The sequence below is a fragment of the Wyeomyia smithii genome, chromosome 3 (assembly GCF_029784165.1).
Source record: "Wyeomyia smithii strain HCP4-BCI-WySm-NY-G18 chromosome 3, ASM2978416v1, whole genome shotgun sequence".
Classification (NCBI taxonomy): Eukaryota; Metazoa; Arthropoda; class Insecta; order Diptera; family Culicidae; genus Wyeomyia; species Wyeomyia smithii.
This window is the reverse complement of record NC_073696.1, coordinates 272343091-272366871: the sequence shown is the minus strand read 5'-3', so window position 1 is coordinate 272366871 and position 23781 is coordinate 272343091. Positions and strand designations below refer to the sequence as shown.

The window sequence follows — 23781 nt, the reverse complement described above, 5'->3', positions numbered from 1 at the left end:
CCGTTACTTTGAATTGCTTGACATTCTGTGCTTCTTTCGAAGGTAATTTTTGATTGTGTAATATGGTTGACCTGAGAAATTCGTTGATATAAAAAGAAGTTACAAGGAGATGATTTTACAACAAGACAGGGACAAATTCAGTGACGGGTTATATACACAGGGGAAAAATTTGAAACACTAAATTTTCACGTTGCAATAGTTCCTCCAACTGTATCAAGTTACTTGCAAATAACACTAAGAAAATCGTGGATGACAATGTATGCTTGGTTTAAAACAGGCAAGAAAATAGAGATGCCATAAACTCATGTGGGAGAATATTTCTCCGTCGTTCTACTTCCGTTCGTCCAAGCGAACGCGGTCTGTCATGATCTAGAGGGGTCTGTTGTTGTGCCGTAGTCGCACATGATTGATTCTATTTTAATTGAAAGGTATTGTAAACAAATTGATGCTCGAGTCGCCACATTGATTTCAATACCACATGTTAAATGAATACCGTACAAAAAGTTGGTTTCGTGCGTTACGGTTCAAAAATAGTGATAATTTTTAAGTCTAATAAAAGTTCAAATTTAGAGCACCGTTGAGGTGAGAATCAATCTTCCTCAATACCTACGAGCGCGCGCGGTCACATGATACATGTTTGTGCGGAAAATTATCATCATGCCCAACAGCATCGTAATCCGATATCACTCTCAAGGACGTACGGTGTGGATTCTACTCGCCGAAGCTGGATAGAAAGCTCGGGTTTATAACCTGCACACTTTCTTTTTTGTCAATCTGTACAGAATCGATCGATCATGCTATGCATGGTCTGTGGACGGAAATCGGAAACCACAGGCAACGATTTATAAACTACGGCGGTCTACGACGCGACGCTCTCGATGTTGGTTGTAATTGAATAATGGAATTTGTGTCGGATGGTGCCTTGACGTGGTGCTATTTGATGTCTGCTGTTATCACGTGTGTGCACCGCCTTAGTTGTAAACATGTTTGACCGTAACTGCGTATTTCACCGACGTCAGAACCTCCATTAGTCACGTTATGTACGAAGTTTATCTAATGTCGTTTTCGTTTTTGCGGTGTAGCTACCCCGCGGACTACACTTTGTCCTATCACTGTTTTTTTTTACATTTTCCGGACTACCCTTTTTCTGTCCCGGACAGTCCGCGCAAGAAACAGAGTGCAGTTTTGAAGACACCAACACATTCACACGTATGTGTCAAAATAAAAAAAAAATGTGTCAAAATCGGTTTGCTTTGATTATCGTTCTTCGCGTGTCAAACATCAGGTTGAATTTTATTTATTTTATTTTGTTATTTGGTAATTTTTCATTAAATTGGCAAATTTTTCGTACAGTAGCACAAATGCGATAAAAGATAATGGCGATAATGACCAATACAAAAGTGACAGTTACCTCTGGTATTACGCACACCATTGCAACTGCTCGGAAAGTGTTTTTTTTTTTCAGCTGCAAAGCGTAGTCCGGGACGGGATAGTCCTGCCGTAAAAACGAATTCGACATAAGTCGAACTGTTCGCAGTTCGCTTATTTTCATTCACAAAACTCAATTATCACATCAATAAAAATCACCATGTAGGTCATTTTGCACATGAAGTATCACTTTCGATACACACACTAACTAACCTGTTCCACATCGGACGTCCACCATCAATCGATAAGAGGCATCAAATTAAATTTTATGAATAATTTATGCAACGGCATTATGCCGAACTGAAACCTATAGGGAAAATGTTCACATTTGAAAGACATGATATTTGTCAATGTATGTTTTCGTCTACCAAAGGCGCTTGGTTTTTTCAAAACATGAATTTCCTCTTTACGGCTGCAATGTAGAGAATCCATTAACCCCGAGCGAATGGCTTTAAGCTATGATTTCGCCTGTCCGATCAACCCGGATTGTGATTTTCTTGTTTGATGTTGTTTAACGTGTAAACAAACTCAACCTCAACCAGCTAACTTTGCACGCGTGCCGTGTCCTATTTTTACCACAAACAATCAAACCCAAGCGCGAAGTTTTGCTCATTTCAACAAAAAAAAAGTGAAACTATCAGATGAGAGTATTTTTCGTATTCGTCGTACAAGTCCACATCACATTGCAGCAATTCACATCGTCGATTGACGCCCCCCTACTACCCAAAACCATCCGATGACAAATTTATACTATCAATCGTGTTTATAAGTGGGGTAAGGGTTTCGCACGATGAATTGTGTCTCTTATCGGGGCGCCCTCGTAGTTTCGGAGTGGTGGTGAATAACCTTGTTGGAATAGTGAAACACGAAGGACTAACATCTCGATCGATAAAAAGTGGGAATGGTCTCCGAAAGGTGGCCTTCAAATGGCATTAGGCACTCTCTCGATAGAACGTATACATCGTGATTCCAGTTGTCTGTAATAGTAGTTTTATCGATCGCAACATACACTGTTGGATGTAGATTTTCCTCCGGTCTGTTGTTATGGAGTGGAACATTTCGGTGAAAATGACCTGTAGTAGCAACAAGCTGTTGATGTTATGGTCGATAAAGAAACTCAAACCTGTTTCGCATTAATGAAAAATAACTCGTTGCTCTATCGAGTGCTCTTGAACTTACCATTCTAGTAGTTGAATTCAGAATTGGCTGTTGCAGATTTTCGAAATAATTTGCCTGTAAGCTGTAGCCCTCTGTACCTCATGTGTTGGATACTTAAGGTAATTGTAAACTTCCCGGATGTGGCAATCTTCAGATCTTTATATAGAAATTGTCGACAATATTTTTCAGATGCTAGTGAAGACATTGTACAGGATGAAAAGAAAATCAATCGACAATCAAGTTAGATACTTTTGATGTTACAAGGCCAAGAATTAAGATTCGAACTATGGGAAAAACTAGTAACAACCAAGCTGAATCAGCCCCGAAGACAACATCATAGATAGTTGTACATGAAATTGTCGTTATTGAATTTTTTTTATACCAAATGTCTTAGAAATGCATGAAACATCCAGATCTGGGGTTATCTCGCAAAAAAAAAAATAATTTCAAAAAATTTGACTTTGTTGGAGTTTGAAAATTTTCAAGTTTGGTGCCAATGAAACATATGAAAAAAATTTTGACCTTCGAATTTCGCTCAAAAGTAGCGCTCAAGAGTTCGGGAACACATGCCTCAGCTGTGTGGTTTCACTCGCTGCTTTTTTTTACCACATTTATTTGACACGCACACGGCACAATACAAAAATAATGTTTAACGGCACCAGTTAATTCTAGTGTCTTAATTTTTAAGGTATCTTAAAAACTAAAAGCAAATTTTTTATCCTCACTGCCGACTACTAGCTGAAATTAATTCTAGAATTAAATGTTCCACTGAGCTAGGAAATCATGGAAGGCTTGTATTCATCGAGCCCTGTCGGATTCGTGAGGGGTCTGGTTGCTGGTTCCGGATCCGGGGTCTCAACGTGTTCTCGTCGTTTGGTCGGATGTAGGCGGAAGGGAATAGGACTAGACTGGGGCATGGATGGATTTCAGGAAAACGTATATAAGGGACATTAAGGATAGGTCACGGCTCGCCAAGACACGAAATTAAAATAAATAAACCATAAAATGGTTGAAAACTCGCTGCCTTGTCCAGAACGAAAATGAAGTTGAATTTTTTATACGTTGTCTTTCGTATTAAGTTGCACTGAGATATTGCAATTCGGGGAGGTATAATCTGTTGACCGTGTTAGAAAAAGCAAGCATTAAGCGATCAATTAGAGGACGAAATCTGCGTTTTTAAATTTATTTAATCAAATTAAAAATGTTTGCATTGCATGGATAATTTCCCCAAAGATTGTTGCAAGAACGAAAGAAATCCGTTCAAACTAACCGATTTATAAGAGCATTTGAGAGGGACAAATTTCATCTCATTTTCCGTTCTTAAATTATCATATCCGTTTTTGAAAATTCCAAATATTGGCAAAATGGCGGCTATTTCAATTAAAAAATCATGGAATAGTGATAACTATTGAAAAATTTAAAATAGTGATTACTATTTAAAAATTTAAAATGGTGAATACTATTTAATAATTCATAAAACATTGAAAAATTCCTATACCGAGAATCGGCTCTGTAACAAGTTACTTTACTTTTACGGCGACAGACCGATTATCGATCCTATGCCGAATCCAGAATACGTCGCCCGTTTCATATTTATATCTGTATTGTTCGTAGTATTTTACCTTCGGTATGCTGCCTCACTAGGGCTGCGATACCTAGTCTCGCGACGTGGCTGCCGTCTTAGATAAAGCTGGCGAGGGTCAGACGCTGTTGTACACCACCCCTAACATGGGGATACAGCCGCGTAGGATCCCCCTTCCCAGTCAGCATACGACCATAGTTTCCACCGGGGTTGGTTACCCGATCTCCGCTAAGGTTACTCGTATCGTTGGCATCTCGTGGAGGTTGGGATAGGAGTGGCTGTACAGAGGTGAATGACCTCAATGCCGTTCAGCCGTTTACCAACCATGTAACAAGTTAGATAATGTAATTCTAATTCCTTAACAAAAAAAAGTTAGATAATTCATTTCTACATACTAAGGAAAATTTTCAGCCAAATTGGTTCAGCAGATGCATAGTAAAACGGTTTCGTCAAAAACGTTGTCAACAGCGTAATAACCACTTAAATAAAGTCCACGATATGCAAAAGACATTCTCAAATATACTTTAATCAATAGCCAAAACACCCGAACACTTCACCTTTCTGTAAACATCCGAAAAAAAAATCACGAAAACTCAGCTCATTTCAAGATGGCTTGACAAAGTATTTTTTTTTTAATTCTTTTAGCACCAATATTTAGTGGTTAATTTGTGGTTTCGAAATCCAATTTGTGGTAATTTGTGGTTGAGTAATTTCTGAGAAATTTTCAGAAAACTGAGTCAAGCCATCTCTGAAAATGATTTCGCTTCAAATGAATCGGACAACGATGATATATACATCAATCGGAAGCTCTTAATTTGTGGTTCACGAAAATGTAGTTTCTGTAGGCATACTTCATAATAAAATAATTAAAAAACTTTTATTTAAATTTTTGAACATTGTTTACCTCTTGTTGTCAACACCGACCGTAAGCGGCGCTGGTAGACCATCAAGATGATTTTTTCTCAGGAAGCTTTCGTGTAGCGATGAGTATGGTGAAACTAGAGATACTCAGAGGGAGAGATATGCGGTGAGCCAAACGAACAAGAAAGGTAACACCACATTGAGAGGTATTGCAATCAGGTACAAAAAAGAACGTGTTCATTTCTATACGATTTTTTGTTCTATTGCCAATGAATGAGTGATTTTTACCCGGAGTTCAACAAACCTTGTGTATAGGTAACAAAATAAGTGAAGGTGTATAAAATTAAACATAAGCATAAAATATATCACCTCAGCAGTTTTTGCGAAGCACTTCACTATTCTTAAGGACTTTCACCGTCACCACCGATTATAAAAGTCGAATGTTAGTCAACATTGCGCTTTGAGAAGAGATCTGGCACCTCTGACATATGAAACCCAGTTGCCGAATTGGCGATTTTTTTCACCGCGAATCTCTTCCTCTGAGTATTTCTAGGTGAAACAGTATGTAAACAGCAGGGATACTATATGTGCAGATTTGCTGCGAAATGCAAATGTTGATCAATTAGCAGATATTTGTAGTTGACAAGCCTCCGTGTGTTCAACGTAAATTTCCCCAAAATAAGTGAAGTTTTACGTTCGAATTAAAATTCGATATTTTCTCGTCTCAGGAATATGCTACTACAACTACCCCCTGAATAATAAAACAAAAAAGCTTTCAACGGCAGCGACAACTGTATGTCGTATACAGTTAGGTCGCTTTTTACGCGGTTTTTTTACGCGGGTTGCTTTCCTCCATTACTCAAAAACGGTACAAGATATCGACCTCATTTCAATCACGTTTTCCGTTTTAGGCCACGAGTTATCATATATCAGTTTTTTAAAAAAAAATCACAATTTTTGGTGTAAATACTCAAAATTTAAAATATTGAATTTTGGTCTCTAGATTGGCCACTATCATATTCAAACGAGGTTTCCCCAAAATAAGTGAAGTTTTACGTAGACATGCGAGCGTAATTTTCTCGATCTTCGGTCGAATCATTTCCGGAAATGTAGTTTTGCCGTTTACCGATTGTTTAAAAAAAAAACCTAAATTAATACACCTAGGGGTGTGATCTGGTCTTTCTCATACAAAATCTATTATATGTTAAAATCTATTAGCACATACGTTTTAACTCTTGGAATAAATTACAGCCTGATAAAAATATAGAACAATTTTTTGTTTCGATAAATACAATAATATTTTGGTAACCAACTACGCAACTGTATTCGACTGTTGGGTATTTTAGAAACCGGAATGATGCCTGAAGATCGGGAATGGGCCTTAGAACTGTAGGGAACGGTTGAAACGCATGGTAAATGCCCAAAGGTGTGAGTCCTGACTAGAATTAAAATTCGATATTTTCTCGTCTCAGGAATATGCTACTACAACTACCCCCTGAATAATAAAACAAAAAAGCTTTCAACGGCAGCGACAACTGTATGTCGTATACAGTTAGGTCGCTTTTTACGCGGTTTTTTTACGCGGGTTGCTTTCCTCTATTACTCAAAAACGGTACAAGATATCGACCTCATTTCAATCACGTTTTCCGTTTTAGGCCACGAGTGATCATATATCAGTTTTTTAAAAAAAATCACAATTTTTGTGTAAATACTCAAAATTTAAAATATTGAATTTTGGTCTCTAGATTGGCCACTATCATATTCAAACGAGGTTTTAACGTTTTAGGACGGTTTTCTTTGTTATATTTGCAACTCGAAAAAGTCGTTTTTTACGCGGACCCATACAAATTTGGAACGCATCATGCGCATGCAAAAACGACCTTAGTGTATATGAACGACTGTCGATATGTTCTAGATAACCCACTAGCACTAACATCGGCAGGTGTCGGTACTATGCTCATCCAACGCCGCGGTCGGTGTAGACAACAAGAGGTAAACAATGTTCAAAAATTTAAATAATAGTTTTTTACTTATTTTAATATGAACAATGCCTACAAAAACTACATTTTCGTGAACCACAAATTAAGAGCTTTCGATTGATGTATATATCATCGTTGTCCGATTCATTTGAAGCGAAATCATTTTCAGAGATGGCTTGACTCAGTTTTCTGAAAATTTCTCAGAAATTACTCAACCACAAATTACCACAAATTGGATTTCGAAACCACAAATTAACCACTAAATATTGGTGCTAAAAGAATTTAAAAAAAAAAAGTTTGTCCAGCCATCTTGAAATGAGCGAAAACTCATTCATTATTTTCCAGAGTATGGTCCTCCCTCAGAACTTTGACTCCTCGAAAGCCGACTTGAAAAAAGTTCTAGAGACAGAACACCAGATCTCAACAATTCATGAATTTCTAAGATATTTGGCTTCAAAAAATTGTCTTTAAAAATCATTCAAAAGAAACTTGAAATTTTCGACCGCTTGTTGAGGCACGTCTTCCGGAAGCCCGATTGCAAATGTAAGCTTTATACCAGGGACTGGTAATACATAAATTCTCGTACGTGCGGAGAGAATAAAAACTACCCGGAATGCAGTCTGTTGGTTTTACTAAACAAATTCTACTCAGCCGGTATGTACTCGGCAATTTTAACACACGTAAGTACAAGTTCATTGTGAGAGTTCATTCCACTTTTAGTGTAATATCAAGTGCTCTCAACTATGAATCTATATTGCTGTATTTACCAAGTGTTGACTAATATTAAGTCCAGCTAAATAGAACATCAATTTTCACCTGTTACAAGGCAGAAGTTTTCTTTAGCTACTATATCCTCATTAGCACTATAATGAGTTCCGTGTAAATAATTACACGGACATAAGGATTGAAATAGTACAAAATACGAATTTAGTGTGGGATCCCGTTGCGTTTCCTTTAGTTTACAAGATAAAACATGCTTTTCGTGACAATTACTCTAGTTTGATCACGAAGGTAAGGCTGGAATGTTAGATAAAGTATTTACTAGTATCAGGTATTATATTTATTTCTCTACCATGCTTTCACATTATTATGTGAGTCTTTTTTCTGAACTGCACTATTAGCCTTTTATCCAACATCGTAGGTCATTTAGGTAAGAAACCCACAAATGTTATACACCGAAATAAGTGCCTCTAACTATTAGCCATTATGGGTACTACCTGCTGAATCAGCACAACATACGAGCGAGAAAATGTTTTGCAATTCTTTCTTAGTGCAGCCTATCCAATGGCAGCAGCAGCAGCAGCATCGTTCTTAGTGTCCTATGGAGTAACGAGCAGCTCTCGAGTTATGTCAGAAGCATTTACTTTCCACCCTGGGGCCGTTTCTACTGCGGTGGTGCTGCTGCCTCACACAAGTCAAACGTTCGACATTGACACATCGTGTTGCACAATATTTCCCCCTAATTACTAATATTTATTCCGCGTGGAAGGCACTCGCGGTCCACTAGGGTATGTAATATGGCAGGTTTGGCAAGCAACGGCTGTCGTCTGTAGGACACCCAGATTAAATGCATTCGCCGCAGCCGCTGCCGTCATCGTCCTTCGATCCGTACGTGTCAATTTAGTCGTACAAAAAAAAAGCGAATAAATCAAGTCAATGCACTTGCCTGCCTCGCAACGGCGGCCCTTCACTGCAGTGCTCGTGAAACCGATACAAGTTGTAATAACAATCATCACCAAAACAACAACAGGCTGCTCGTTCGTTGCACAAAGATTCGTCTCTATCTCATACCACATCCGACTAGTCACTCCGGATCTCTTATACGTGTTCAGCAGGAGAACTCGCGTACTCAAGAAAATCATTAAATTTCCGGGTTTTCAATCATTCATTTCTGCTCGTCCGGCATACATTAGCATTACTTACTTGTGCGCAATGACAGAGTTGGATTCAAAACGTGTTGTCTTTATTTCTGATAATAAAATATTGCAAATTGAACCTTGTAAAAGTCAATTTGTAGCCAGTCCGCAACAATCCCCTGCCGGTTAGAAAATCGAACTCCGTGACAGCGTTAGCTGGACGCTAACCGCAGAACCATATCGAGTGCGGTGTATAATGTGTAAATCAATTTGTTTGATCGTTACATTGCTCTATCTCACAAAAGGCAAGGTCATATGATTGTAATGAAATTGCTTTTAATATTTTCATAAGTCAACAGTGTTAGAGTTCCAATCCAATCCCTAAGTCCCGTCCCTGCACAACATCGTACGTACGCTTTCGTAAATCTTTCCCGTGTCTATCAACTACACTGCTAATGAGAGTTTGCTGCAATTTTACGGAAAATAACTGTTGTAATCTGCTCCGTATAAGACATCTTCGGTCGGCGAAAACCCCATTCGTCAAAAAGCAAACAGTCCGTACAAATATTAGATGAATAATTATTTGCGACTCTTCTTCTGCTGGCACGGGGTTCTTCGTCGTCGTCACACAAGGTGCAAACAATGACTCCTATGATGGTCGTACTTTCATCTATAAAGAAGCATGACTTCATGATGTGAGAATGGCTAGCAAAAAACGAATGCCCGACAATCTTTTCCGATTCGTGTACGCGCTAACGGGGTAAAATCTTTATGGATGCATCTCTCTCAATGAAGCGTAGCGCACACCTTATCTCGAGTTCCCCCGCAATTCAGTTTTCCTCTGAATTACCATCAAACGGTACGGCTCGTGACCTGATGGTTATGGAATCGCGCGCGCGCCAATTGCGCCGCCAACACACGACAGACGGACAGTCCATGTGTGCTGGTTATTATTATGTAACTCTCCGAATCCCGTCAGCAAAGGCAAAGACGTACATTAGGAGTGACATCCTATCGCCTGCCTAGTGACAGACACAGTCTAGCGGCATTAACCCAACATCATTAAAAGAAAAGGAAAAAAAATCACTAGAAAATCAGACAACCTCGCCTGGAACACGGTCCATATTTTTAAGTTCTTTGAATATCCTACACATAATGGAGTATATATAGTAAATCCCCTACAAAAGCCGTTGGAAATTTGCATATAATCTTGTGCAGCCAGAGCAATTCAGCTCTGTATTGGTGGCCGGCCCCCGCTTGGCTCTTGTCTCTACAATGCAGTATAGAGTAGACTCCCCGCGTGCGTGTGTGTGTGTGTTTTTTTTAACAAACGCTACACGGTGAAGGAGCAATCGGTGTTGGTGATTTACCCGGTTGCCGCTAACATTGCTTCTGTAGTGCGTAGGAACGCGGGCAACTACTAGCATTATCTACCAGTGCAGCCAGAGCGAATTTGGTTTATAGCATTACCCTCTAAAGACAGTTGGATTATTGGATGAAGTTTTTATAGAGTAGAAAGGAATTCACGAATTTGAGCAAAAATTTTCTGTCGGTTCCATTTAAACTGGCAAAGATTTTCTGAAATGGTGGACCATTACGGAGTTTTTAGTTCCATTTGAAAGGTTTTAACTAGTGGATAATTAGTGCACTATTTTTCACATCGGAGATGGGTTAAAGTAGCATTATTTAACTAAGCTTTCTCTAAAATAGACGAGTTGATAGAAAAGCTATATTCGGATATTAGGCATCGGGTTTTTTAGGGACTGCAATGTATACATAAACGTCTCCCAGATGGTCTCAAAGTACGATGCTGGCCTAACAAGCCAGTCGTCGTAGGTTCGAGTCTCGGTCTGGGAGAGAAGAATTTTTCATTCCGGATAATCGAGTTTGCCGGGTAATCGAATCGCAGAAAAAATATTCAAATTTGGTTTTAACGAACATAAAATATTTTTTTTTTATTTTACTTGTATGATGCAGTGGCGTAACCAGAAATTAATTTTGAAGCGAAAAGGAGTAAAATCTTGAGAAGCAAAAAAAAAAATAAATAAATTGACATTGATTATTTTCACTTAATACGAACATGTCCCAAACATGCCGGTAGTGACATAAATGGTACCAAATGTGCCAGAAGGGATGGTAAAAGTAAAATTTCAGATTAAAAATTAAAAACGAACACAAAAAATCTAATACCGGATAATCGAGTCCGACCTGTACATAAATGCTAAAGTTTACTTGGATTTCGTTTAAAACCATTTGAACAATCTTTGCATTATCCTAAAATAACTCCACAGCCCTTTTCTTTTATTCAACGTTTGCATTAAAAAATGGACAAAAATTGTCGATTTTCCACGGGTTTACCTTCACGTGATGGCGAAACCAGTGAAACTATTCCGTTAAGAACTGTACGCATTCAAAGAACGGTATTTCGCCGCGTCGAAAACGGCATCGTGCGACACTGTTGGACAACAATCAGAGCATCGAAAGAAAGCGCGGTCCCGGACGGCCGACGATCTTGAACGACAAGAAGCCCCAAAAGATGCTGAAGAAAAAACCCGAGGGAGAGATGCTACATCGCTGTGTGTCAGGAAGCCGATGCAACCGGTCAAACAGTGAAAACGTACCTGGCGAACTTGGACGAGCATGTCCGGAAGCGACAGTTCCGTTCACTGGTCTCAGAACTGCGGGCAATGACACAGTCGATTATCCCGGCGAATCACGACTTGACGGTGACGGTGGTGATGGGCTATCTCTTCCTGGATGGCAACGACTGGCAGGGCACTTCATATTTTGCTTTCCTCACGAAAGACGTGAGCTTCGAGGTGAAGTTCATTTCACACACCAAGTTTCCCAAGAAGGTGATGCGTGTTTGATGATCAGTGAGAAAGGGATGTCAAAGCAGCTCTTTTTTCACTCCGGACTGGCCGTGAACGCAATAAATTTTAGAACGAAGTGCCTGCCGAATTGCGTCGTTCATAAAAAAAAACCATTAGGGCGAAGACGCGGTGTTTTGGCTGGATCTGACGAGAGCCCACTGCTCAAAGCGATGGTGGCCGAAGATGGAATATTGATGTGGTAACCAAGCCGAAATCCCCCCCCCCCCTACGTTCCCCAACTGCGTCCCATCGATAATTTCTGGGCACACCTGAAGCGTAAAATCTACCCCAAAATTTTGTCGCGAAAACTGTCGAACGCTGAAATTGGTTTTTTAGGCGAACCTTAGGCCGTTTACATACTGACGCGTCCTGCGCTGCGGAGACGGTTCGCCTTGGCGTGGGTTAATGTACAGCTCTACTTAGCCCTGTACATTAACCGACGGCAAGGCGAATCGTCTCCGCAACGCAGAACGCGCCTTAGAGAATTTAGGTAGGATGTCGAACGTCTCCAGTAGTGGTTTTCTTTGAGAGCTTTTCTGCTGCAGTCTTCTGCAATAACCTACCGAAGGCGTTTGATACCTTATGTGTTATATTGAAATATTGAGAAGAAATGTGTTTTAATGAGATCGAAAAATGTCATATTAATTTGTGTTTTTTTTTAAATAATGGAAAAAACAGCAAAAATGTGGCAAACCAAGTATTTGTCTTTTTGGCTTATTTTCACTTTATTATAACGGGAATTGGCGGTTACGACCAGTTAGCGATTTACCCTATTTTCAAAAATTTAATTTTTCTTGTTTGCATGGGTCCGTAATTTTATTCATGGTCTCTATCGCCTATAAAACTCTGGAATAATCAGTGCATTTTTTTCCTCTTTAAAAAAATGTTGCTCAGATCGTTTTCTTTTGGGCCACACCAGGCTTGTAGTTTCTTCTGGGGTATCACTAGCGTGTAGGAGAATCTCTTTCACCGCGGAAACACATGCTCTCACACTAGTGAGCAATTCGACGCACGTGCCTTAAGCGAGCAGCGAATCGTGTGTATCTGAGGAGCTTGCTAAAAAACACCCTGGTGGAATCTTAAATACCTCTCCTGAGATCAACGATATTGAGATGAGCTTTCTCACATTAGAACGATAACTAAACTGCAGGGCTTTTACAGTGAGTCTCTTGAGCATATATCAAATAATGGGAGCATATGGGTAGGAAAGTAGATTGCGTTTGCTTTGCATCCCGAAACTGAGCAAAATATATCCAGGCGCCATTTCGCATTACATTTTTCTACGAGAAAACTAAAGCTGTCTCTATTATATTCTCTCAACAGTACGCACTGCGGTGTTCTTCTGTGTATTCCTACTAAAGTGATTCACCACTCTTGTTTCGCTGGGCTGTGGTGTAAGTAGTATATGAGTTGATTACATCTGCAAGCGGCAGAAGCACAGCAGAAAGCAGACGAAAGAAGTGTGATGCAAACACATTGCTCCATGCAGCGCTCATGTTCATATTGAGGGGAATAATAAGCCTGGAACTGTATTTTTTTAACTCTTATGGCAATTGACCGAACGTTTTTTGCTGTCCACACTTTTTTGTTTTTCCCTTTTTGCAGTGCCACTTATTGAGAGGTCACCTGCTACGTGTTATAGTGCTTGTATTTGCCCCAGACTTGCTACATATTCTCTTATCTTCTTTACCGACATTGTCATCGCTTTAAGTAAGTTTTTGCAAGGTATAACGTATTGAGTTGTTCAGTCGAGAAAATTTTTTCGTGTGGAGGAGCCCGAGGATGAACCCATGCTTAAGTCTTTCGATATTGATTGGTCTTATTCTACTTGGAGATTCGAACCCATAATCACCAGCTTGTCATAGCGGACTCTGTACCCTTGCGGCTAAGAAGCTTCCCAGAGGATCCTTTTTTGCTTCTTGTGCATTTTTCTTACAGCAAAATCTTTTGACGGGAGTTTATTATACTCTTTCAGAACGAATTCAATTTTTGAAATAAAAGGACTGCATAAAAAAGCACTAAACAATTTTGAAAAACAATGGAAAGATGACTGAGCATAAAACAGTATAAGAACATTAGTAATCGATTTTCTACCAATATTTTACTTAGTGTGGTTTTTTGAACAGGCATCAAGTTGATTTAATCCGTTGCGCTTAACAAGCCACAAACTTGAATATGTTTTTATATTGGAAATGAATGTAAGACATAATTGCAAAATGTTTTTTTTTGCAAAATGATCGAAATATCAACCGCATCAGGATCGTTTGAATAAAATGTTGATTCACCGCTGATTCAGAATAAAGCCGGTTTTACGTGTTAAACCAGAGCCAACTAATAATTCGAAATGTAAACGAAAGGTTTCTCATCACAATGCCTAAAACAAACATCGTTTGCAAGCTTAACCTTCTGGAAAATTTATACGAACTTTTTGCTTTTAAGATTTCTAACCGTGAAATGTGAGTTGCTAACAAGTAATTCCAGTCAAAATGACACTCCGAAATATAAAAGGGACCTGGAAATCTAAATTAGAAACCAAGTTTCATACAAGCTAAATGACAGGCCACAATTTGAATCCAATTGTCTCATAACAGCTACTTCGTGTGCCGACAACGTGCTTAATTAAATAATAATAATCCTCATGTCTTCTTCAACATTAAAACTATGTTGTTCCATTCTATCAGCAATAAAGTTCTAGAATTTTACCCTACATACGAACTTAAGTTTCGCCGCTGGCCGGCCGTAGCAACCACCGTCTAAAGTGCCGTCGTAGCTGCGGCCAAGGAAAGAAACTTCACACGAATATTATCACATGCAGCGCACCGGTGACTGCCGCACACCAGTTTTTTGATCCATTCGTTCCTTCGTTCACTATTTTACTGCAGCTTTCCCCTCTTTTCTCTTTCTCTCTCTCCATACTAGACCGTTTGTCGTTTTTTTTTCTATCCACTTTTTATCGAATAGCAAACTCCTCTATCCAGTACAGGGTTTAATTTGTGTTGGTGGCTTCGATGCCGGTGTAACCTTAACAGATTCTACCTACACCAGCGTGTGAACCCTGGTGGGTTAATACGAACACATAAACATCGATTATCCCCTCCGCGCTCCGTACATCATCTCCATACATGTGCGCGCTTATTTGCCATATTCAAACCCAAACGGTTCAACTTTAGTGGATCGGATATCCCTTCACCACATCCCGGGTTAGGATAAATGGCGGGCCACCTCTTTCGAAACCACCCACGGCCTTGTTATCACCACCCTTACCCTTAATCCTCCTCCTCCTACTGCGTTCTACACATTTGCCACACTGCTGCTGCAGTGCATGAACAAAACGTGATTGGCGATCAGACCCGCTTTACTAACAGATGGTGCTGCGGTCCAGTGACTTTTGCTTCGCGTGGCACAGGCAGCACTCAGAGCAGTGATTATTAGGCTGCGGGTGCGAAATATGCACATTTTGTTGTCTGCGCTGCGTCGTTAGTCTGAGGCCAGGAAAGAAGCTGCACATGAAAATAAAAAACTGGTTAAATAACAGGCCTATCGTCTTCTTTTTCTTCTTCTACTTTGCCTCATGCATACACCGCCTGTACGTAAAGTAGATGCACGACTAACCGTACGTGAAGGCGGGCGATAAGTTCAAGGTCGCCGCCAAGGTTATTTGATATGACGACGCGAGACTTGTGGGAAGAGTCGCCAAGTGCCCCCGGTAGGCATACCAAGGCAGGCAGCGGACAACAACAGAATCAGTGCACGGCTGGCTAAGCTGCTATCGAAGCACCGATAGAATTACCGTCGTAGCGGCGAGAGCCGTTCATAAACTTGTTGTCACTTGCCGCGGATAATTGTCGACGGCGGGCGAGTCAACGATTTCGGTATTTTTTGTTCGTTTCTCCTTCTCACTGCGAATAATGAATGACACAGTGGGAAGTAACTACTGGCTATGGACCAAAAATCGAAAATTCGAGTTAGTCACCATTTCTAGTGACTGGATACTATCAACGAATTCATTTTTGCTATGTGCCTAGGGCTTGAAAAAACTTAAAACTATGAAACGGTTTCGTTTTTTGCATTCTCCAATATTGTAAGGCTTATGAATATGCTTCGTATAACAGTCTCCGTCCCTTTGATTAGAATTGCAGTGAAATCTTCTGGACACAAGTATGATAATTTACTTTGAATGTGATCATGACAGCGTAGAACTTAGAATTCAAAAAGCTATGTGAATTATCGTTACAAAAATCCTAGGAGTTACATTTCACTATCGCAACTTGACTTCGAGACCAACTACTGGAGGACAACTATTTATTTAATTTATTTTTAACAAAATATGTATTGACATGCCGTGTACAAATAATAAGGTAAAGAAATATACTGAAGCAAACAAAGTTTTCTGGAAAAATTTGGATGAATCTGGCAATTTTAATATTTTAAACAAATAAACTCCTTCCTGTTCGAGAGTAAGACGGCACTTTAGTTTGGAAATTGGTCATAAACATAATACTCAAAACATAACGAGAAGAAAGATTAAGCATACAATAACAAGAATACGTAAACACCAGCAATTTCACTTGGAAAAAATTAAAAACAGAGAGTATTACGCAGGTATTTTTTTGAAGCCGTTGGCATGGAGTCGCTCCACTGTGTATTGGTTGCACTGCACCAGCTTCATTTCTTTCACATGCAGTAATCTACTTTCCACTCCATTGAGCAGTCTTCGGTTCGATATAATTGGAGGTCTGAGCCTAGTGCAGAATGCAACTGCGGGATAGCTTCGAAGGAGAAAAGAGCGTGAACCGACTTGGACGTCACGTTTCGCAAAAATAAAGACAAGTGAATAAGAAGGGATTCATATTTTTTCGTCGAAAAGCTGCCACAATTTTTCTGATACTGAAGCGACATTATTACCTATATGATTGTGCTTTTTCTATGAATCCGATTATCTTTATTAATGAAATCATGAAGTAAGTAGGTCTTCAACGTCACCTACTTGAGTCCTAACCAGTCCACAATAGTAGTCACCATTTCGGGTGGTGTTATCTACGAACATGTAGTGTCACCATCGCTGTGCAACTCACTCACTGTCAACGAAAAACAAGCAAAGTCATCAGAGAGACCCTCCACGCCGCACTGTTTGCTGACGCTGGCACGCGTAAAACGGTCGGCACAAATCTCAGGTGGGCGTGCGTCGAGCGATTATGGTTTTCTGAAATTCCTCTTGTGAAAAGCAATGAAAATGGTCAACTGACGCCAACTTCTACTGCGGTGATTGCTGTTGGTTGCTGTTGCTGCTGCTGCATCCTACTATGGAAATAATGACCCAAAATACCAGTCTATTCATAGTATGTAAGAGAGAGAGAGAGAGTAAGTTGTTAGGGTGTGGATGTGGGTGCTTGAAGAATCGTTTTGCATTACATGGGCACAACATAACAATTGGACCAGAGAAACATGTTAATGTAAAGCTGAAAACATGGAATGGGCGCTCTGTCAAAGCATCTTCTCCATGCTGCATAACGGTGAGTTCACAGCGGTGACAATTATGTAGCACCAGGTATGTATATTACATATTTGTTGTCAGCCGGCGACGGCCAACGACACGGTTGATTACATCATCAAACACCATACGAGAAGAGCGGTGGGATGACTCACGTCACATACCTATCGGTTCCGACAACGGTTCTCTTTTGTCTCGTTCAAATAGTTCAGCGATTTAATGTGTACCGCGATAACGCGAGACCGTAGAAGTATTGAATTGCTTCTCATTTCAGATTTGACGTATTGTTGACTTTCAAATTGAAATTCCCCAACAATGAAGGGGAATTAGAGCTTAAATTTATTTTCTTCGATGTCTCAGAGCGATATGGAACATTTTTCTTCGCTATAAACGTGAATAATTCAACAAAATTCAATACTCAGTGCACATTTCGTACCGAGCTCCGCTTTGGTATGGAAGAAAAAATCGATTTTAAAAAACTGCAGCAGCCACCAACTGTACACGTATTTCTCCAGCGCACCATTATGGAGTATGTATCTAAACGTTTTCGTATTTCACGACGATTGTGTTGATGAATGATGATGGCGTTTTGTGTCGTTTTAAAATCAGCACAAGACCATCAATTTCCTGCGCGACACGTAAGATGCAAAGCAGTTTGAACTATGATTCATCGCTCACTAACTTCACTACTGGACGGAGACAGTGGATTGATGATGAGAATATGCATTCCAGACTGTTTGATGTAATTTTTAACCAGGACTAGGACATCTGACACTCATTGGCATTAATGATGCCTATTTCAATCCCGTTATGGAAGCATGAACCTCATTTTAATTGATGATGCATCAATCTACAGAGAAATAAGAAAAAGCGACATTCAGTACCACCCACTTCTGAGGTTAACGTTGGGAAAAAAGGAAATCATGACTTGAGCTTGCACTTCAATGTTTAACATTCAAGCTCTATAAGTCAATAATAATATTAAGAATAAATACTACTGAGCATGGCCGCTACTTTCCGAAACTGCGTCTACTTTCCGAAGCATCGTGCTCTAGAATAGAACCTGAAAGTTTGGTATAGTCAAATAAATGAATGTTTTTTTGTTGGTACCTTTTACAGTTTTACACGTGAAAAACACCAAAATAACTGTAATCCAGTTGAATGAAGAAAAGTTAGATAAAAACCTCATTGAGCATCACAAATATATTGAAACCATGCCTAATTGTTTCGTATTTTCTCCTTTTAATTGCAGAAATGGTTGAAGCCATGAAGAAAGTCGCTTCCCTGGATGTCGAGCTCACAGTCGAAGAACGAAATCTGCTGTCGGTGGCCTACAAGAACGTCATCGGTGCACGACGCGCCTCCTGGCGGATAATTTCCTCGATTGAACAGAAGGAAGAAAATAAGGTAGGTTTTCACCTTGCTTCTTCAATCTAGATCATTTGAAGATATTTCTGTTTCGCTGCTAGGGTGTCGAGGAAAAGCTGGAGATGATCAAAAACTATCGCTCCCAAGTAGAGAAGGAACTGCGCGATATCTGCTCCGACATTCTTGAGGTCTTGGACAAACATCTGATCCCGTGCGCGACGACCGGCGAAAGTAAAGTGTTCTACTACAAAATGAAGGGCGACTACCACCGCTATCTGGCCGAGTTTGCCACCGGTGGTGACCGCAAGGACGCCGCCGAGAACTCGCTTGTGGCTTACAAGGCTGCCAGTGATATCGCGATGACCGACCTCCCACCGACGCATCCGATCCGGTTGGGCTTGGCACTCAACTTTTCAGTGAGTATTAATGAACATCCCTCCTCCTCTCACAATTGTACAAACTATTTCTTTCGCGTACTTTTCCGCAGGTATTCTACTACGAAATCCTGAACTCGCCGGATCGTGCCTGCCGCCTAGCGAAAGCTGCATTCGACGATGCAATCGCCGAGCTCGACACCCTCAGCGAGGAAAGCTACAAAGACTCTACGTTAATCATGCAGCTTCTCCGAGACAACCTTACATTATGGACATCCGATATGCAGGGTGACGGTAAGTTCCGATCTATTTTCGTTTACACCTGTCCTATCCCTACTGACCTTGCTAGAATAATAGTTACTACAAAACAAAAGCCTCCCTTCCCTAACCTCAGACACATAACGAAGTATCTAAACTCCGCTTTCGCGCTAACTTCAAACAAAAAAGTCACGAACTTGCTGGCATTTTTGCATGAAAATTCAAATGAAGGAATTAACAACATTGTGACTCAGGAGCACTGAACTGTAACACTTTATGCTTTATGTACTGGTGATAATTATAGGTTAAGGTCCTTAATAATTTAACGAAACGAAAAAAGAACCACGGGTTAAATATCATTCGCACAAGTAAATTTAGATTAGATATAGAAGTTACGATACTACGCTCGAACCGCGTGCTGCTGACGTCGAACGATGGGAATAGTACACGTGAGAACATCGCGTACTACCGCCACAATAGTTAACGGCAGATAAAGAGCATCGAAATTGAGAATTTACATAATTTAAAACAATAATTGTTCTGAAAGTGAAAGACGACACTACGCCAGCTCCTCGAGTGCTCAGTATTCGACAAGTTGTTCAATTCAAGAGTGCTATTCAGCTGTTCTCCGAACTGATATGTGTGCAATAAACCGTAGCAAAATGCGGCTTGATAGTGAGGGTAAGGTAAGGTATCGCTTAATTATTAACGTCAGTAGGTTGTATGGATTTTTTTTACGACAGCAATCACTTTGTTTGTTTAGGTAATTGGTACGCGAGCGCGTGAACTAGCTCGTTAGTGGCGATACGATGCAATTATTTACTGAGATAAGAATTATAGAATAGAAATACAGTCTAGGAAGGAAGGTTTCCGGCCGGCACTACCACTTTGTAGTTGCGGACATGCATAAGGCAATAATTATTAAAACGGTAGTCCGATGAGGTTCAAGGATTGTGTATTGCTTTTATAATAAGTACTTTAATATTCACAGAAAATGAAAACAACTAACAGATAATACCAGCAATAGAATCCTTTTCCTATTCCCAACCCCCGAATCGTGACTCGTCAGTTCGGCCTGGACTGGCAGCAGGGTTTTGAGCCACGTTGGTAATTTATTTTTCTCTTCGTGTTTTATTCTCCACAGGCGAAGGCGAGCAGAAGGAACAAATTCAGGATGTTGAAGACCAGGACGTGTCGTAATTTGTTACACAACTGGTTTATGTGTGAATTTATTTTATTAATTAAAGCAACTAAGGTTAAGCATTATTAAATAAGCTATACATAAGACAGCAACAAACAACAACAAAGAAAAAAAGGAGAAAAAAATTGCATTACACAACAGATGAACAGAATATCAAGAAAACGATAACACACACATTCATGTAAGAGCGTGACAAAAACCAGCCACATTGAAATAATTAAAGGAGTGAAACAAAAGCAGATACTTTTTACGAACATTTTGAATTGCAACAGGAGAATTAAGAGAACCAAGAGTCGAGTCAGCAGAATGCTAAAATGAGAGCAATTAAAATAAAAACCGAAACAGAAAGAGTTAAATGACACCAGCAAGAGTCCCTCTTGGCATCAAAATCAGATCAAAAGAAAAAGCAGTATCAGCCAACAGAAGACACAGACACACTTAGACACACAAACAAGCACTCATCTTCACACACATAAACACACACACAAACCTGCAAACATTACACGAACACATGAATACTTACTACTATTACATCAAAAAACAGCGTATTAGAGCATATTAATTACTACAACTACTACTAGTAAAAAGCTAATGAAAATTCAGCTGAGTGGTGTAAAAAGAGAAAAAAAATCATCATCCATTAAATGTGTATTGTTTTTGTCAATATATATTAATACAAAATAAAGAAATAATGAAAAGTACGAAAAAATAACAAATGGAAATTTAAAAGCATAAAACGAGAAAGAGAGTAGCAAAGTCCGGGAAGAAGAGAACGAAATGGGAAGCAAACGCTGTCGGCGCGCAGTGTCACTTCAAATTTTTTCCGATAAAACACACCAACTGAGCGTCAGACAGTAGTTGGCGGAAGTTGTGTGGACAGTACAGGCATCATTATTTTATGGTTGGTGTCCTGTTCGTATCATCCATCCTGTAGTTGCAAGCTTCTTCAAGCTGGCCCGTCAGCCATATGCCAATGACGTGCGAAGAGAACATTCCCGATTTTCCAACGAAAAAAAAAAACTAAATGTTACTGCTTGTGGCAGTGTGTCGGAAAACCGTTGCGATAATTTGTTCGCTATCTGTCAGTATTCCAGTTTTTATTCCCAGAAGAGTATTCTTTGCGTGTGTGGAACCATCACCAATGGTATTCCGACTTAATTTGGCTGTTAGCAGTGAAGCGACACCGGCCCTGAAAACGTTTACATGTACGCCCGTTTCTGCTCTTCTCGTTGTTCGTCCGGTTTCTAGAATGGTATAGCTTTGTGTTTTTTCCGCGCCGAAAATTATTTGAATCCCAATGCGCTAAAAAGTAGTGCCCCCATCATAGCTAAACGAGGGAATTACTAGCATGGTAAAATTAATGATTAAAATAGTAGTACTATGACTAGGTGTAAAGAATTCAATTCGAAACTGATACAGTATATGCAGAGAAATTCTCGACCGCAGTTTTAAGAGCACGCTAGCAAGCAAACGTCTAACGAAAGTTTTCCACTGAAAGTAAGCATCTATCTAATAGGTCATTTCCATCAATTTTAAGTTTCGCCATACCTCTGCCCTCTCGATAAGATCATTTCACACAATTTGTCCCTCTTTTGATTTGACGAGACAAAATAGCAAAAGAGTAACTATAAAGCAGGGAATCACGAACGTTGAAAATTGGCCACCTAAGGAACGGCGTTTTTCTAGCCCAAAAACCAAAACATATTGGATACGAACGCGGTAAAAAGGAGCACAAACATTTTCCATCAAATCAATAACACAAAAAAACTGCGTCGGTTAAATTCCCTTCCTTAGTTAGTCAAATTTCGAGAATAAAATAAAATATGAAAAAATGTGAGCGAATTTTCTACTGAAAGATAAATCAACCAAAAAAAAGTGAACATACGGTTTTCCGAAAATGAATTATAGTGAAATAAACCGAAATAGTCTAGCAAATAGTGGAAAACAAAATTATTGCATTTATTGAGAATACAAAAAAATGGCGGATTGAGAGAGAGACAGCATACCAACCGGCGACGAAACGAACATCCACATAAATAGACTATGTTTTAACCAGCCAGGATACAACGCGAGAGTAAGACAAGAAAAATTGAAATATATAAATATATTTAAACAAAAAAAACCTTTTCTAGTAGTAGCCATTGGAAGCAGCTTTTTAATTGCAATTTTCAGATTATGCATTCGAGTGTGTTTCTCTCACACTCATAGCCTACCTTGATATGTCCCCAGGAGCTCATTTAAATTTTTTACTCTAAACTGTTTTTTTTTCTTTCGTTCCTCTATGCAATATTTTTTTATTGATCAATTAGTACCAAACAAAGAAAATAACCGACGTATCAATTTCCGAATTAAATTTAAGGCGGTGAAGTAACACAGAATAATAATTACTAAAGAGAAAACAAGAAAACCTATTGATTATTATGAGTAGAAGCATAAATTTAAAGGTAAATTAATTAAATAGAACCATGCAAAACTACTTAAAAACACTAATTATCAACGCAAGAAGCCAAGACAGCTGAACCCAAAATCCACACGCGCGTACAAAACAAGAGTAACTTCCACACCGAATCAAAAAAATAAAAAGAAATCTCGACATTTTCTTAATTCTTCTAGTTTGAGTATTGACAACGTTTGAAGGCCACCAGCAAATTAGAGGAAACCTCAATCCCCTTGCATGAGAATCGGGTTTTCGTCATCAAATTAGAGTGCTTACAGTAAAGCGCACCTCTTTTGTTTCCTCTCAAATTATAGACTAACCTTTTTTCCGGTTTCGAATGACAAAAAGCAAGACTCTTTCGAGGCGAAACGTGCGAGCGAGAAGCTAAAGCAAAAAAAAAATGGTTTTAATTTGTGTTCTACTAAGTTATACCTTCGAAAAACAACAGCTCAGCCGGAAGCAGTTGATTTTTGATTCAGAGCCGAAGAGAAAATGTAAGAATTCACACACGAACAGATGGTAACAAAAACAAGTGAAATACAAAAAACAGCAAACAGAATTAAATCAACATTATACACGAGACGAAAGAAACATGGAGAATCAAGGAGCATTCTCATTCTAATGAATAAATTAAATAATTGAAACAGACAAACAAAAAATCATGGAAAAAAGCAACACAACTATTACAGAAAAACGTCGAAAAAGAAACAAGCAAAACAATAGTGAATAATATAAACAAGAAAAATCCATCAAGCAAACAGCAAGCAAAGAAATGGAAAAATATTGAAAAATAAAGCTCTAAGAAAAAAAAAACAAAAGACCGATGTTGTTATTTATCCGAAAGTGGCGATATCGGTTACACTTTTTTTTCTCTTACTCCGAAAATTATAAGTTTGATTCTTGAGCTTTGGTGAT

The 23781-nt window shown here is 39.3% G+C and overlaps 1 protein-coding gene across 1 annotated transcript in view; it reads left to right on the top strand.

The window, feature by feature from the left end:
• Positions 1–23525, top strand: part of LOC129732376 (14-3-3 protein epsilon) — a 40996-nt gene extending 17471 nt beyond the window's left edge. The window contains exons 2-5 of the mRNA XM_055693218.1: positions 18481–18635; positions 18698–19012; positions 19084–19264; positions 20373–23525. Coding sequence (XP_055549193.1) covers positions 18481–18635; positions 18698–19012; positions 19084–19264; positions 20373–20428 — 707 coding nt within the window. The 3' untranslated portion in view covers positions 20429–23525. The remainder of the gene's footprint in view (positions 1–18480; positions 18636–18697; positions 19013–19083; positions 19265–20372) is intronic.
• Positions 23526–23781: the final 256 nt, after the last annotated feature.